Source organism: Amblyraja radiata, chromosome 9 (assembly GCF_010909765.2).
Source record: "Amblyraja radiata isolate CabotCenter1 chromosome 9, sAmbRad1.1.pri, whole genome shotgun sequence".
In the NCBI taxonomy this organism is placed as follows: Eukaryota; Metazoa; Chordata; class Chondrichthyes; order Rajiformes; family Rajidae; genus Amblyraja; species Amblyraja radiata.
In genome coordinates, this window is record NC_045964.1 from 33,813,741 (window position 1) to 33,829,554 (window position 15,814).

The 15,814-nt window shown below is 44.3% G+C and overlaps 1 protein-coding gene across 1 annotated transcript in view; it reads right to left on the bottom strand.

The window, feature by feature from the left end:
* Positions 1 to 15,814, bottom strand: part of tdrd9 (tudor domain containing 9) — a 118,028-nt gene that overhangs the window by 61,718 nt on the left and 40,496 nt on the right. Inside the window, exons 18-22 of the mRNA XM_033027051.1 lie at positions 14,471 to 14,534; positions 9,398 to 9,442; positions 4,581 to 4,634; positions 3,004 to 3,120; positions 2,534 to 2,641 (exon numbers count right to left, since the gene is read on the bottom strand). Coding sequence (XP_032882942.1) covers positions 2,534 to 2,641; positions 3,004 to 3,120; positions 4,581 to 4,634; positions 9,398 to 9,442; positions 14,471 to 14,534 — 388 coding nt within the window. The remainder of the gene's footprint in view (positions 1 to 2,533; positions 2,642 to 3,003; positions 3,121 to 4,580; positions 4,635 to 9,397; positions 9,443 to 14,470; positions 14,535 to 15,814) is intronic.

The following is a 15,814-nucleotide window of genomic DNA, read 5'->3' on the forward strand; positions in this document are numbered from 1 at the left end:
TGATTGTCTACCCTATTTTTAGGTCATAATTTCAACCTTTCACCAAAATAATTGTTTAACTCGTTAACAATACATTAAATGTCAATTACTGTAACAGGTGTGTGTATAATACTGGATGTGGTTATGTCCAAAATAAAAACTGAAAATGCTATAAATACTCAGGTCAGTCAGCATTTGTAGGAGAAAAAGAGTAACATTTCAAGTCAATATCGCTACAGGTGCACAACCTTTTATCCGAAGATCCAAATAACGAAAACCTCCGAATAGCGGCCATTTTTTCGGTCCTTGAAGAAAGGTCCTTGAAAACGTTCACCAAGGGCGGCCCGCAGAGGTGACAGCGGAACCTCCGGTCGGTCCTCGAAGAAAGGGGAACTAAATCCCCATTCATAAAAGAGAAGGTGAGGCTATATTGCGCGGGAGGGTTAATAATTGACAATATGCTGCTGCCTGCCCGCTGAGTTAAAAAGTTCCCACGGTAGACTCACGATACACAGTGTATCGTGAGTCTTGCGTGGGAACTTTTTAACTCAGCGGGGCAGGCAGCAGCAGATTTCCGCTCCCTTCAGTTTCACCCCACCTACACCCCTCTGCTTCCCGGCCATGTGTGTGACCCCTTCCCTCCCCTCTCCAGCTCCCCGCCCATTGCACCGGCGTGGGGGCTTTGCACTGTCTTCACGTCGGCGATTGCAGCAGGACCAACGGGACACCGACCCCCAGGCCCACCGCAAGCACGGAGATCCCAGAGACCCACAGCCAGCAGCAGCCCAGACCCGTTCCAACTCCAGAGGAAAACTGCAAACTGGCCGGAGACTTCAGGACCACCAGAAGCCGTTCCCCGAGCTGCGCCCCCTCATCGGGACACCGACCCCCAGGCCCACTGCAAGCACGGAGATCCCAGAGACCCACAGCCAACAGCAGCCCAGCCCAGCCCCGCTCCAACTACAGAGGAACCTGGGTTGCGGATGACGGGGCGCAGCTCGGGGCGTCGTAGAGGCCCATCGGGGAGCGGGTTCCTGTTGGTCCTGACGTCTCCGGCCACCTGCCATTCTCCGGGAACTGTACCGCCCGCCCTTGCAGGAGAGTGGGGTTGTTTGCAGTTGCAGAGGGAGGGGGCAAGGGCAGTACAGTTCCCAGTCTCAGCTCCTGTCCATGGGGGTGGCCGGAGACGTCAGGACCAACGGGACACCGACCCCCAGGCCCACTGCAAGCACGGAGATCCCAGAGACCCACAGCCAGCAGCAACTCCAGCCCAGCCCCGCTCCAACTCCAGAGGAACACGTAGGGGCAGAAGCTGATGGTGTGCAAGGTACGTCTTGTTCTTGGGGTGGCGGATGAGGGGGCGCAGCTCGGGTTGTGGGCAAACTGCCACTTGTCGCCGTAGCGGCCCATCGGGGAGCGGATTCCTCTGGAGTTGGAGGGGGAGAGGGGTATTGTGCTATTTGATCGCCCCCTGCTACCCCAGGGACAGGGAGACACAGCGGCTTTTTAGACTGGTGGGCAATCACTTCCAAAGTTCTGCCCACACAGTCAGTACACCTCTCCTACACTGCATTTCATACAAACATTTATTCTGCAAGAAAAAACTACATTGAAGACTCAAACTCGCGACCGAGTTTACTGCCGGGATCAAGGCACAAACTCGCGACCTTGCGGATATGAGCCGAGCACTCTACCACTGAGCCAGCCTTTAAAATCTACGCTAAAAAATTTCCATTCCGAAGACCGACAAATTCTGAATTACGACTGGTCCCAAGGCTTTCGGATAAAAGGTTGTGCACCTGTATTGGTTTTGATGAATGCTCATCAAATTGTTAACTCAGTTTTCCTCTCCCCTGATGATTATTTCCAGCAATTTGTGTTTCTTTTTCAGATTTTTAGCATGTAGTTTTTGCTTTTCCTTTAATGGTTTTTACTATAATAAAAGGGACTGCAGATACTTGTTTATACCAAAGGTAGACATAAAATTCTGGAGTAACTCAGCGGGTCACGTAACATATCTGTAGAAAATGGATAGGTGACGTTTCGGGTCAGGACCCTCCTTCAGACTGATTGTGTGGAAGGAGAGCGGGGGAGACCTGGAAGAAAGATAAGACTCAGACAAATCAGGACCCACAACAGATGAGCTCATGCAGCGAGACTCATTGGCCATTTATGGTTATTACTGCCCCTTTATCCCAGTTTTATGCTCTCCATTCTGTGCAGTTGCCAAAAATAGCAATTCTAATATCCTGATCTAGGTCATCTTTGTACTGAAGGGTCTCGACCCGAAACATCACCTATTCCTGTTTTATCATTAATGTTTATTATTATTATTAATGTTTAGTGTTTTCTGAGTCATTCGTAACTGTCACTGTATGTCATGTTGTTACTTGTGGGCAGAGCACCAAGGCAAATTCCTTGTATGTGAAAACTTGGCCAATAAACTTTTTCTCCAGAGATGCTGCCTGACCCACTGAGTTACTCCAGCTTTTTGTGTACAAAATCTGTTTGTGTTAGAATACAGGGACATTCTTCTAAATTAATGACTGCATACCACTACTGTAGATTTTGAATCTTTTCCAGCTAAGTCTTTCACTGCAACTTCTTCAGTGATTGGACCAAATGTGAAATAATTGGGGTAAAAAGCACCAGCCAGCACCATCTGCAAAGAGAATAACATTGCCAAAATAAATACAGCTCGCGGTTGATTTCATGAAAGATGATCAGCATTGTTGTACAGACAGAAATAAAAATGTGAAGCGCGTAAAAAGAGTTGCATAAAACTCTGTATAATGATGTATGAAATAGAGGACTGAGGTTAAAAGTTCCTTCACTACTTGCATTGTGCCAGGTCTTGGAGAGCACCAAAACATCTGCAATACCTTGAAGAAACAGAATGTATCATGTTCTCATGCCCAATAATGCAAACACACATATTAGTGATATAAACTGTGATCTAGATTTACTTATTTGCTAAACTGAAAAATATTTTATTCATAGGCACATTCTCAGCATAAATCATACCTGCAAAATAAACCTCTGCTTGTGTACATCCTCTTCATTAGTACACAAATGGGTTTGATCAACATACATATTAAAACGTTGCACCCGTTCTTTCAACTCCTCATACAACTGCGCCACCTAAAATGCATGAACAATTTAAGAGAAAACAGTTACAAGAATCCATGCTATAGAACAAAGTTGATTGGAGTTGCCCCAAAACATTGGGAGATACTCTACTCTGGTCATAAGCACTAAACCCCCAAGAGTTTCAAGAACGGGTTAAGGCACTTTTACATATTTGTTTCCAAAACAGATGAAGAGAGGGTGGTCCACCTGTCAGGCAATATTTTCATATTTAGTGTTAGCTAAAATGTAAAATGTCTACCCTATCAATATTGGATTATGTATTCTGAATATCAAGGGAAATGGTAATCACATAGATTTGGACTGAGCATGTGATTCACCTTGGTTGTTATTCCATCCCACAATGTTTGAAGGTGAACTACTTGGCAAAACAATGGAGAAATGTGCATCAACATGTACTTGAACACAGCAAGTCACTCCTTTCAATATTTTTTACAATTGCATTTCTTAACTCCGTTACCTTTTACTCCAGATAATTTAAAATTAATGGCAAAGTACATATTTTCCTGACGCTAAAAACTTTTTACAAATAATTTGTGAATAGATAAGAAGGGTGGAATAGAAGCTAGTTATCCATTGAACTATTTTACCCCTAGGGATATAAATGCCTGAAAGACCTTCGGAAGATCAGAAGTATTCTACCACCTTGACATTTCATCTTGGACAAATATATGGTTCACCACAATGGAACCGACCACTTGCATAATCAAGTTGGAAGATTAGAAAAGATTTCCTATAGACTTGAGACACAGCACGGAAAGAGGCCCTTCAGCCCACCGAGTCCATGCCGACCAGCGATCACCCCGTACACTAATATTATCCTACATACTAGGGACAATTTACAATTTCACTAAAGCCAATTAACCTACAAACCTATATGGCTTTGAAATGTGGGAGGAACCAAGAGCACCCGGAGAAAACCCATGCAGTCACAGGGAGCACGTACCAACTCCGTAAAGACAGCACCCGTAGTCAGGATCAAACCTGGGACTCTGGCACTGTAAAGCTACAGCTCTACCACTATGCCACTGGGTATTGGTGACGAACCTGAGTATTTATAGCATTGTGTTTTTATTTTGGACATAATCACATACAGTATAATACACATGGTTCCTGTTGGATTCCATCTTAATATCAGAAGTGCATAATATTGTCACACAGAAGTAGAAAACAATATTCAAGTGTTCATTCTGCTACTTCTTCCCCAAAAGGAATATGTTGTTACTGAGAAATCCTATAAAACATTTTGCTAAGTTAAGGAAACTTACAATAGATGACAGGGAGTATGAATGAGAATGCAGCCATGTTTCTTAGTGGAAGAACAGAGCTATATGATAAACTATTTCACATTAAACAACATGTTATACAATTTGTGTAGGAAAAAACTGCTGATGCTGGTTTAAACAAAAGATATACACAAAAAGATGGAATCTAATGGTACATAATAATCTCACCTCTTTTATTCTTTTTATTTGGATGTAATTGGATTTTCCCCACTCCAACTCAGCCTGTGTTACATTAAGATAAAATATGCTGGCATGATACACAAGTTTATAAAGATTTCATATGTGATATCAGATATTGAATTATGGATAAGAATTAAAATTGCAAAGCTGAAATGAAACTAATAGGGCAAAAAAAATTATGAACTATAGATATCACCCACAAAATAATATCTTAATAGTTAACTGTACAGAATTTTTTTAACAAGCTCTGTCAAGATTAATGAAGTAAGAATTCAAAAATTAGACTGTTAAGATTTTTGAAACAAAAATATCAGAAAGGTACATTACAATGGAACAAAAAATCTGTGTAAATCAAAGTTGTTTTTGCATTTAGTGTGTTTTCAACTACATGTTTTAAAAATTCTATTTCTATCTTCTTCAGTCTGAATTGATGACAAAGACTGCAAATAGATCACCTCCATTTTGGGATGCATTTTTAAGTTTTGCAGAAATGGAAATGCTGCAGGTGGGCTTTATCCTTCAAATGCAGGAGGTCATGCTGGAGTGCAAATCCTAGCATTTTAGTTGACTAGCAATTAAAGAAACCCAATGGCTTAACTCAAAGAAATGTGGATTTGTGTGCAGTCCAACGATTGCACAGCTCATCAGCTCCAATGGCAGAGACTATGGTACTCTTGATACATGATATTATGCAGAGGCACATCTTGTATATAGTATGCACTATATACAGAGTATATTTTGGCATCACAGGTAGATAGGGCGGTAAAGAGTGTTTTAGTACACTGGCCTTCATCAGTCAGCGTCATGAATATGGAAGTTGGGACTCTGCATTACAGTTGTACAACACATTGGTTGGACCGCATTTGGAGTACTGTAGGAAAGAACTGCAGATGCTGGTTTAAACCGAAGATAGACACAAAATGCTCGAAACTCAGCGGGACAGGCAGCATCACTGGAGAGAAGGAATGGGTGTCTGAAGAAAGGTCTCGACCCAATACGTCACCCTTTCCTTTGGAGTACAGTTTTGGTCACCCTGCTCTAGGAAGGATGTCATTAAACTGGAAAGAGTGCATAGAATATTTACGAGGATGTTCCCTGTAACTCGAGACCCTGAGCTATTGGGAGTAAATTGGAGGCTAGAACATTATGTCTGGGAGCTGAGGAGGATGAGGGTTATCTTATAGAACTGCATAAAATCATGAGGGGATATACAGGGTAAATGCAGTCTTTTACTCAGGGTAGGGGAAATCAATAACCAGAGGACACAGGTTTAAGGTCAGAGGGAAAAGATTTAATAGGAACCTAAGGGGGTAATATTCAATATTCAAGTATATTGAATATTCAAGTATTCAATATTCAGGAGGGATAGACAGAAAAGAAAAGGTGGGGTAGCGTTGCTGGTTAGAGAGGAGATTAACGCAATATAAAGGAAGGACATTAGCTTGGAGGATGTGGAATTAATATGGGTAGAGCTGCGAAACACTAAGGGGCAGAAAACGCAAGTGGGAGTTGTGTATAGGCCACCCAACAGTAGTAGTGGAGTTGGGGATGGCATCAAACAGGAAATTAGAAATGCGTGCAACAAAGGTAAAACAGATATAATGGGTGACTTCAATCTACATATAGATTGGGTGAATCAAATTGGCAAGGGTGCTGAGCAAGAGGATTTCTTGGAATGTATGCGGGATAGTTTTCTAAACCAACATGTAGAGGAACCAACGAGAGAGCAGGCTATTCTAGACTGGGTATTGAGTAATGGGGGAGGGTTAGTTAGCAGTCTTGTTGTGCGTGGCCCCTTGGGCAAGAGTGACCATAATATGGTTGAGTTCATTAGGATGGAGAGTGACATTGTTAATTCAGAAACAAGGGTCCTGAACTTAAAGAAAGGTGACTTTGAGGGTATGAGGCGTGAATTGGCCAAGGTAGACTGGCAATTGATTCTTAAAGGGTTGACGGTGCATATGCAATGGAAGGCATTTAAAGACTGCATGGATGAACTACAACAATTGTTCATCCCAGTTTGGCAAAAGAATAAATCAGGGAAGGTAGTGCATCCGTTGATAACAAGGGAAATCAGGGATAGTATCAAAACAAAAGATGAAGCATACAAATTAGCCAGAAAAAGCAGCCTACCAGAGGACTGGGAGAAATTCAGAGCCCAGCAGAGGAGGACAAAGGGCTTAATTAGGAAAGGGAAAAGAGATTATGAACGAAAACTGGCAGGGAACATAAAAACTGACTGCATAAGTTTTTATAGATATGTGAAGCGAAAAAGATCAGTTAAAACAAATGTAGGCCCCTTGCAGTCAGAAACAGGTGAATTGATCATGGGGAACAAGGACAGGGCAGACCAATTGAATAACTACTTTGGTTCCGTCTTCACTAAGGAAGACATAAAGAATCTGCTGGAAATAGCAGGGGGCCGGGGGTCAAATGAGATGGAGGAACTGAGTGAAATCCAGGTTAGCCGGGAAGTGGTGTTAGGTAAATTGAATGGATTAAAGGCCGATAAATCCCCAGGGCCAGATAGGCTGCATCCCAGAGTACTTAAGGAAGTAGCCCCAGAAATAGTGGATGCATTAGTGATAATTTTTCAAAACTCTTTAGATTCTGGAGTAGTTCCTGAGGATTGGAGGGTAGCTAATGTAACCCCACTTTTTAAAAAGGGAGGGAGAGAGAAAACGGGGAATTACAGACCAGTTAGTCTAACATCGGTAGTGGGGAAACTGCTAGAATCAGTTATTAAAGATGGGATAGCAGCACATTTGGAAAGTGGTGAAATCATTGGATAAAGTCAGCTTGGATTTAGGAAAGGTAAATCATGTCTGACAAATCTTATAGAATTTTTCGAGGATGTAACTAGTAGAGTGGATAACCAGTGGATGTGTTATATCTGGACTTTCAGAAGGCTTTCGACAAGGTCCACATAAGAGATTAGTATACAAACTTAAAGCACACGGTATTGGGGGTTCAGTATTGATGTGGATAGAGAACTGGCTGGCAGACAGGAAGCAAAGAGTAGGAGTAAACGGGTCCTTTTCACAATGGCAGGCAGTGACTAGTGGGGTACCGCAAGGCTCAGTGCTGGGACCCCAGCTATTTACAATATATATTAATGATTTGGACGAGGGAATTGAATGCAACATCTCCAAGTTTGCGGATGACACGAAGCTGGGGGGGCAGTGTTAGCTGTGAGGAGGATGCTAGGAGGCTGCAAGGTGACTTGGATAGGCTGGGTGCATGGCAGATGCAGTATAATGTGGATAAATGTGAGGTTATCCACTTTGGTGCCAAAAACAGGAAAGTAGACTATTATCTGAATAGTGGCCGATTAGGAAAAGGGGAGATGCAACGAGACCTGGGTGTCATGGTACACCAGTCATTAAAAGTAGGCATGCAGGTGCAGCAGGCAGTGAAGAAAGCGAATGGTATGTTAGCATTCATAACAAAAGGATTTGAGTACAGGAGCAGGGAGGTTCTACTGCAGTTGTACAGGGTCTTGGTGAGACCACACCTGGAGTATTGCGTACAGTTTTGGTCTCCTAATCTGAGGAAAGACATTCTTGCCATAGAGGGAGTACAGAGAAGGTTCACCAGACTGATTCCTGGGATGTCAGGACGTTCATATGAAGAAAGACTGGATAGACTCGACTTGTACTCGCTAGAATTTAGAAGATTGAGGGGGGATCTTATAGAAACTTACAAAATTCTTAAGGGGTTGGACAGGCTAGATTGTTCCCGATGTTGGGGAAGTCCAGAACAAGGGGTCACAGTTTAAGGATAAGGGGAAAATCTTTTAGGACCGAGATGAGGAAAACATTTTTCACACAGAGAGTGGTGAATCTCTGGAATTCTCTGCCACAGAAGGTAGTTGCGGCCAGTTCATTAGCTATATTTAAGAGGGAGTTAGATGTGGCCCTTGTGGCTAAAGGGATCAGTGGGTATGGAGAGAAGGCAGGTACAGGATACTGAGTTGGATGATCAGCCATGATCATATTGAATGGCGGTGCAGGCTCGAAGGGCCGAATGGCCTACTCCTGCACCTATTTTCTATGTTTCTATGTAACCTTTTCACTCGGAGGAAGGTGGAACAAACTGCCAGAGGTGGGAGTTGAGGCAGGTACTATAGCAACATTCAAAAGACGTTTGGACAGGTACATGGTTAGGAAAGGTTTAGAAGGATATTGGTTAAACACTGGCAGGTAGGACAAGCATAAATGGGACTTCACCTTTAATATCAGGAGAATGATTTTGTGGGATATTTGTGACAAATCCTTAGCTCATTGTCTGAAAAAAGGTCCTGACATAAAACGTCGCTTATCCATTCCCTCCACGGATGTTGCTTGACCTGTTGAAAGTCACAGCTCCAGCGCTTTATGCTTCGATCAAGATTCTAGCATCTGTTGTTGCTTGTGTCACCTTTGCTGAGAGTCCCTGGTACTTATATTCTTAATTTAATTCTATTGAAAGGGAGCTGTGGAAGGTGAAGAGCAAGTTACCCTAATTATTGGACACAGTCCTGCTTGCATTTCTGGGAATTGAATGTCACATTGTTACATCCGTTCGTGCTCAATTAGATAACACGAATGAAGATAGTGGAAGAAACTAGTTCCAACTTAGTTCTAACTTATTTTGTCATCTTGATTAAATATAATTTGGGGTTTTAAATACTCTAATTATTGGTAAGTAAATGCTTTGAAGCATCAATGTAGTCAGTTTTATAATTCATGCGAGATTGAATGTAATCTATTAATATAGCTTGGTTTGAAAAGAAACACCAATTGAAGAAAAATAATTACACAAACCCTAGGGAATCTCAGCTGCCCTTGTTCTCTGCAAGTACGCCATGCCTATGACAAAAATGTATGATAAAGGTTAACAAATTATTTACTAATCCTAATATGGATACATTCAGAAATAATGATTGAAGTTGACCTCTCACTGACCAAGACAGTGGAAATAAATACACCATGGGGAAAAATGGATAAGTGACTGCTTCATAGAAGTAGCAATGATGAGTAAGCTTGACACCAAGTCTAAAGTAAATTACTATTTGCATCCCCAGACTCAGCGGTCCAGCCTGAAGGTTTCTCCATCCACCGTTCGGACCGTACGCAGGCATCTGGGAAAGGGAGAGGAGGGGGGCGTCTGCCTCATGGTCAACTCTTCGTGGTGATCAGACGTGGCAGTCCTATCAAACTCCTGCTCTCCACACCTGGAACACCCGGGCGAAGTGCCGCCCTTACAAATTACCGAGGGAATACACCTCCATCATCCTGACCGCGGTCTACATCCCACCCCAGGCAGACGTCCATCTGGCACTGGAAGAGCTGCACGCCGTGGTCAACAAGCACCAGACAGCTTACCCCGGGGCATTTACCACCATAGCCGGGGACTTCAACAAAGCTAACCTGAAGAAATAGCTCCCTAACTTCCACCGTGTCTCCTGCAGCACCAGAGGATCAAACATCCTTGACCACTGATACACGACCATCAAAGATGCCTATCGCTCTATCCCTCGCCCTCACTTCGGAAAATCCGACCATTCAACGGTGCTGCTTCTTACTGCCTACAGGCAGCAACTGAAGAATGCACCCCCAGAGGACTGTACAGAGCTGGTCGGAGGAGGCAGAGGAACAACTCCAGGATTGCTTGGAGTCTGTAGACTTGGCAATGGACCTGAATGAATACGCCACAGTAGTCACAGACTTCATAAGAAAATGTGTGGAGGACCAACAAAACCCTGGAGCGTATCGTTGCGTCACAACTTCATTCCCACCTCCTTGCGTTCCACAAGGCTCCGTACTCCGTACTCGGCCCCCTCCTCTTCATCATCTACATCCTCCCCCTTGGTCAGATACTCCGCCACTTCAACTTGGACTTCCACTGTTACGCCGATGACACCCAGACCTACCTCGGCACCAAATCCCCCCACAACCCCCCCCCCCCTCTCCCATATCAACTCCTGTTTGTCAGCTATAAAAACCTGGATGCAGCATAACTTCCTCAAACTCAACAGCGATAAAACAGAATTCCTCCTCATAGGCTCCAAATCCACACTCAGCAAAATCAATAACCCCACTCTCACCATCGACGGCACTATGTCTCCCCATCTCCCCAGGCCCGCAACCTTGGCGTGATCTTTGATTCCACCCTCTCCCTTGAGCCTCACATCCGCCATGTCATTAAAACCTCCTTCTTTCACCTCCGCAACATCGCCAAAATCAGACCCTCTCTCACACCTCCCGCTGCTGACTCATCCATGCCTTCATCTCCTCCCGACTGGACTACTGCAACTCACTTCTCCTTGGCATCAGCTCCACCTACATCAACCGACTCCAACTGGTCCAGAACGCAGCCGCCCGACTCATCACCCACACCAAATCCTGGCATCACATCACACCAGTCCTCAAACAACTTCACTGGCTTCCCATCTCCCACCGGATCACCTACAAAATCCTGGTCCTCACCTACAAAGCCCTCCACCATCTGGCCCCCCCATATCTCACTGACCTCCTCTCCCCCTACCAACCCTCACGGTCCCTCAGATCCACATCAGCCGGTCTCCTCTCCATCCACAAGTCCAACCTCCGCAGTTTTGGGGACAGAGCCTTCTCCAGGGTAGCTCCCAGGCTCTGGAACTCCCTCCCCCAACTGATCCGCAATTCCGTGTCCCTCACCATCTTCCAGTCCCGCCTCAAGACCCATCTCTTCACCTCTGCCTATCCTTAGCCCCACGTCCCCCTCCCTTTTCATCTGTGCTTGAATTGCCTCATATTGTGTTTTGAATTGAATTCTGTCTTTAATTTGTGTACTAGTCATGTCTCTACTATTTATTTCATTCCGCTTACATGTTTTTCCTCTACTTGCTAAATTTTTGTAAGGTGTCCTTGAGACTCTTGAAAGGCGCCCATAAATAAAATTTATTATTATTATTATTCCGAGTGTTTCCTAACCAGGAGCCTTGGATGAACCATGAGATCCACATTCTTCTGAAGACCAGATCCCGGGCGATGCAGAGGACTATAAGAAGTTCAGATACGACTTTGGTAAGGCCATCAAAAAGGCCAAAAGGGACATCTGCTCCAAGCTGGAAGATGAGACGGATGTTCGGCAACTGTGGCAGGGCTTGAATGCCATCACCTCCCACAAGGGGAAATCAGGAGGCGGCTCAAACGACAGCGAAGCCTCACTCCCTGACAAGCCTATTGCGTTCTACGCATGGTTTGATAGGGAGAACACTGATGTGTCTTCCCGAGCCCCTATTCGCCCTGACGGTGTTGCAATCACAGTCACAGAGGCCGACGTCAGAAGATCCTTCAGGGGGGTTAACCTTCGGAAAGCGCCTTGACCTGATGGTATACCCGGTCGAGTTCTCAAGACCTGTGCAGTCCAACTGGCGGGAGTTTTTGCAGACATTTTCAACCTCTCACTTCTGAGGTCTGAGGTTCCCACCTGCTTCAATAAATACCGGTGCCCAAGAAGGCATCGATAAATACCGGTGCCCAAGAAGAGTAAGGTGACGTGCCTCAATGACTATCGCCCAGTGGCACTAACGTCTGTGGTGATGAAGTGCTTTGAGAGGTTGGTTATGGTGCACATCAACTCCTACCTCGACAAGAACCTCGACCAACTATAGTTTGTATACCGCCACAACAGGTCAACGGAGGATGTAATTTCACTGGCTCTCCACTCCGCATTGGACCACTTGGACAACAAAAACACCTACGTCAGGCTGTTGTTTATAGTCTACAGCTCGGCGTTTAATACCATCATCCCTTCCAAGCTGGTTACCAAGCTCACAGAACTGGGCCTCTGCGCATCCCTCTGCAATTGGATCCTCGACTTCCTCATCCACAGACCAGTCTGTTCGAATTGGAGGAACCATTTCATCCTCAGTAACAATTAGTACAGGAACACCTCAAGGCTGCGTGCTCAGCCCCCTGCTTTACTCACTCTATACCCATGATGCGAACTCCATCATCATGTTCGCCGACACCACTGTGCTTGGATGAGGGACGAGTCAGAGTATAGGGGGACGAGTCAGAGTATAGAAGTCAGATGAGGACAAGTCAGAGTATAGAAGTGAGATCGACTGACTGACCAAATGGTGCCAGCACAACAACCTGGCTCTCAACGTCAGTAAGACCAAGGAACTGATTGTGGACTTTGACATTGGATGATGGTAGAAAGGGTCAATAACTTCAAATTCTTAGGCGTGCATATATCAGAAGATCTTTCCTGGACCCAGCACACCGATGCAACTGTAAAGAAGGCACATCAGTGACTCTACTTCCTGAGAAGATTACGGAGATTCGGCATGTCGAAGAGGATTCTCCTAAACTTCTACAGGTGCACGGTAGAGAGCATTCTGACTGGTTGCATCGTGACCTGGTTTGGCAACTTGAACGTCCAGGAGCGAAAAAGTTGTGACCACTGCCCAGTCCATCACCGGCTTTGACCTCCCCACCATCGAAGGATTCTATCGTAGTCGCTGCCTCAAAAAGGCAGCCAAAATCATCAAGGACCCACACCATCCTGGCCACACACTTATCTCACCATTGCCATCAGGAAGAAGGTACAGGAGCCTGAAAACGGTAACATCCAGGTTCAGGAAGAGCTCCTTCCCCACAGCCATCAGGCTATTAAACACAACATCGAATAAGCTCTGAGCTGCAAAAGACTATTATTATTTGTTATTTGCACTATATTTGTTATTTATTGAACTTTTTATTTGTTTCCCCGTTATGTACAAGGTTTACATATTCACATATTCTGTTGTGCTGCAGCAAGTCAGAATTTCATTGTCCCGTCCAGGACATATGACAATAAAACACTCTTGACAATGAGATGTATAGTAGAGATTGAGATAAATTGACGCACTGAGAAAAAATTCTAGTTTGTTCCATATCCTCTTTGCTGTTCACTTCACCTCAAATTTTGCATTATCCCACAAAATATTTTAAATTTCCAGTATGCGTAAATCCAGGAGCCACTAAGGCAACAGGCCTTTAAGACCCAGATAAGACTGCACTAATAAGAACGTCAAAATTTGAAGGGCACTAGTTGGTCCCAGAAAGGTGGTGACACTTTGTGTACTGCCTCAGTGAAGTCTACTCTTCTCCCGCTCCAATCATTGCACTTTCGTGCTTATCTATGATTGTGCTTATCTATAATATGATTTTGCTTATCTATAATAGGATTGTATGCAAAACAAAGATTTTCATTGCACCGAGGTAAATGTGACAATAAAGTATCATTGAATCAAAGTATCATTTAATCATTTTTCTTTGTCCTATTTATACCACTCCCAGACATTTTGTACCCGATACCATCCTTTCCCTCAGCACAACCATCCCTTCTTCATTCACCACCTCCTGATATTCAGACAATCATAAACATTACCCTTTTGTTCTCTCACCATCATCTCTCCCTCAACCTACATGCTCAACGTTGTTTCTCTGCAAATTGAAAACTCTCTCTTTCCACCAATTACTGCTTGACCTACTGTGTAATTCTTGTTTTTATTTCACATATCCTCCATCTACAGTATTTCACTTTTGGATTGGCTGATCTCCTAATGAAACTATATTGTAGAAAATAATATTGATTTATGCACATCGTTTATAAAGAACTATCCTCCATCTACTGCACTTTAAGAAAAATTACTCTGGTGTTTTCGTGGAGATTTGTGGGAAGATTCTATCATTTTAATTTCCTCTGCTCTTTAAAAAAAGTTCACCAGCTTCTTTTGTTAATCTGTAGAAGTTTGATGCAAGTCAATTCATTGCCTGATGCCATATTAGCAATAAACCCTCTATTAATTATTACATGATTTAATGTAATGTAGAGCAACATTTGAGTGGTTACTTTATTACCTTGAATGCATTCACAAGTGCAATGGAATCACTTAATGTTCCATCTGAATATTCCATTTTATTCCTACAGAAACACAAATTATAATTTAGTTTAGTTGAGAGATACAGAATGTAAACAGGCCCTTTGGCCCATCGAGTCTGCGCCGACCAGCGATCATCCCGTACATTAACACTATCCCACACACAAGGAACAATTTATAATCCTTATCAATGCCAATTAACCTACAAATCTGTACGTCTTAAGAGTGTGGAAGGAAACCGAAGCACCCGGAGAAAACCCATAGTAACAGGGAGAACGTACAAAATCTAAATAGACTGCACTCAGAGTCAGGATCAAACCGGGGACTCTGTTGCTATAAGGTAGCAACTCTATCGCTGCGCCACCGTGCTGCCCCTAAATTAAACCACTAAAATTCATGAGTGGATGGCATTTATAATTCATACTTAAGCACATTAAAAACCTTGCATCTTAGAACAATCAGTGGACAATGCTGTTATTTTTTGTACTTTTTGTCATGTTTAGTTTAGTTTTAGTATAGATACAGCGCAGAATCAGGCCCTTTGGCCCACCATGTCTGCACCGACCAGTGATCGCCACACATTAACACTACCCTACACATACTATGGACAATTTTACATTTACACCAAGCCAATTAACCTATAAACCTGTACATCTTTATAGTGTGGGAGGTAACCGAAGATCTCGGAGAAAACCCACGCATGTCATGGGGAGAACAAGCAACCAAGCATTCGTAGTCAGGATTGAACCCGGGTCTCTAGCACTGTAAGGCAGTCGCTCTACAGCGATGCCACCGTGCCGCCCCGAAATTAAACCACTATGTACTGAATTCACTTTATTTACTGATGCAAATTTCCTAGTTGTACATCTATAAATTTCTCTGGAATGTCAGAGACGATAGAATTATATAAAACTAGATCAAAGGGGACCCGTTGGGTCCCGTCCCCTCAACGCGCAGTTGCGGCGTCACTCACATTAACCATCCCCCAACACACACACTAACCACCCCCCTTGATGTTATATTAATATTATTCATTGGCTCCTTTTACCCCATCCCTGCCCTATCTCGAGGGGCAGAGAGAGTGGGGAAGAGAGAGAGGGAGGGGTGGGGGGAGGGTGGATGGAGAGGGGGGGGGGAGAGATAGGGAGGAGCTGGAGGGGGGTGGAGAGGGGGAGGGGGAGGGGGAGGGGGAGAGGGAGAGGGGGGAGGAGGGGGAGAGGGGGGAGGAGGGGGAGAGGGGGGGGGAGGGGGAGAGGGGGGAGGAGGGGGGGGGGGGGGGATGAGGGGGGAGGCGGGGGGGGGGAAGGAGAAAGGGGAGGCAGGT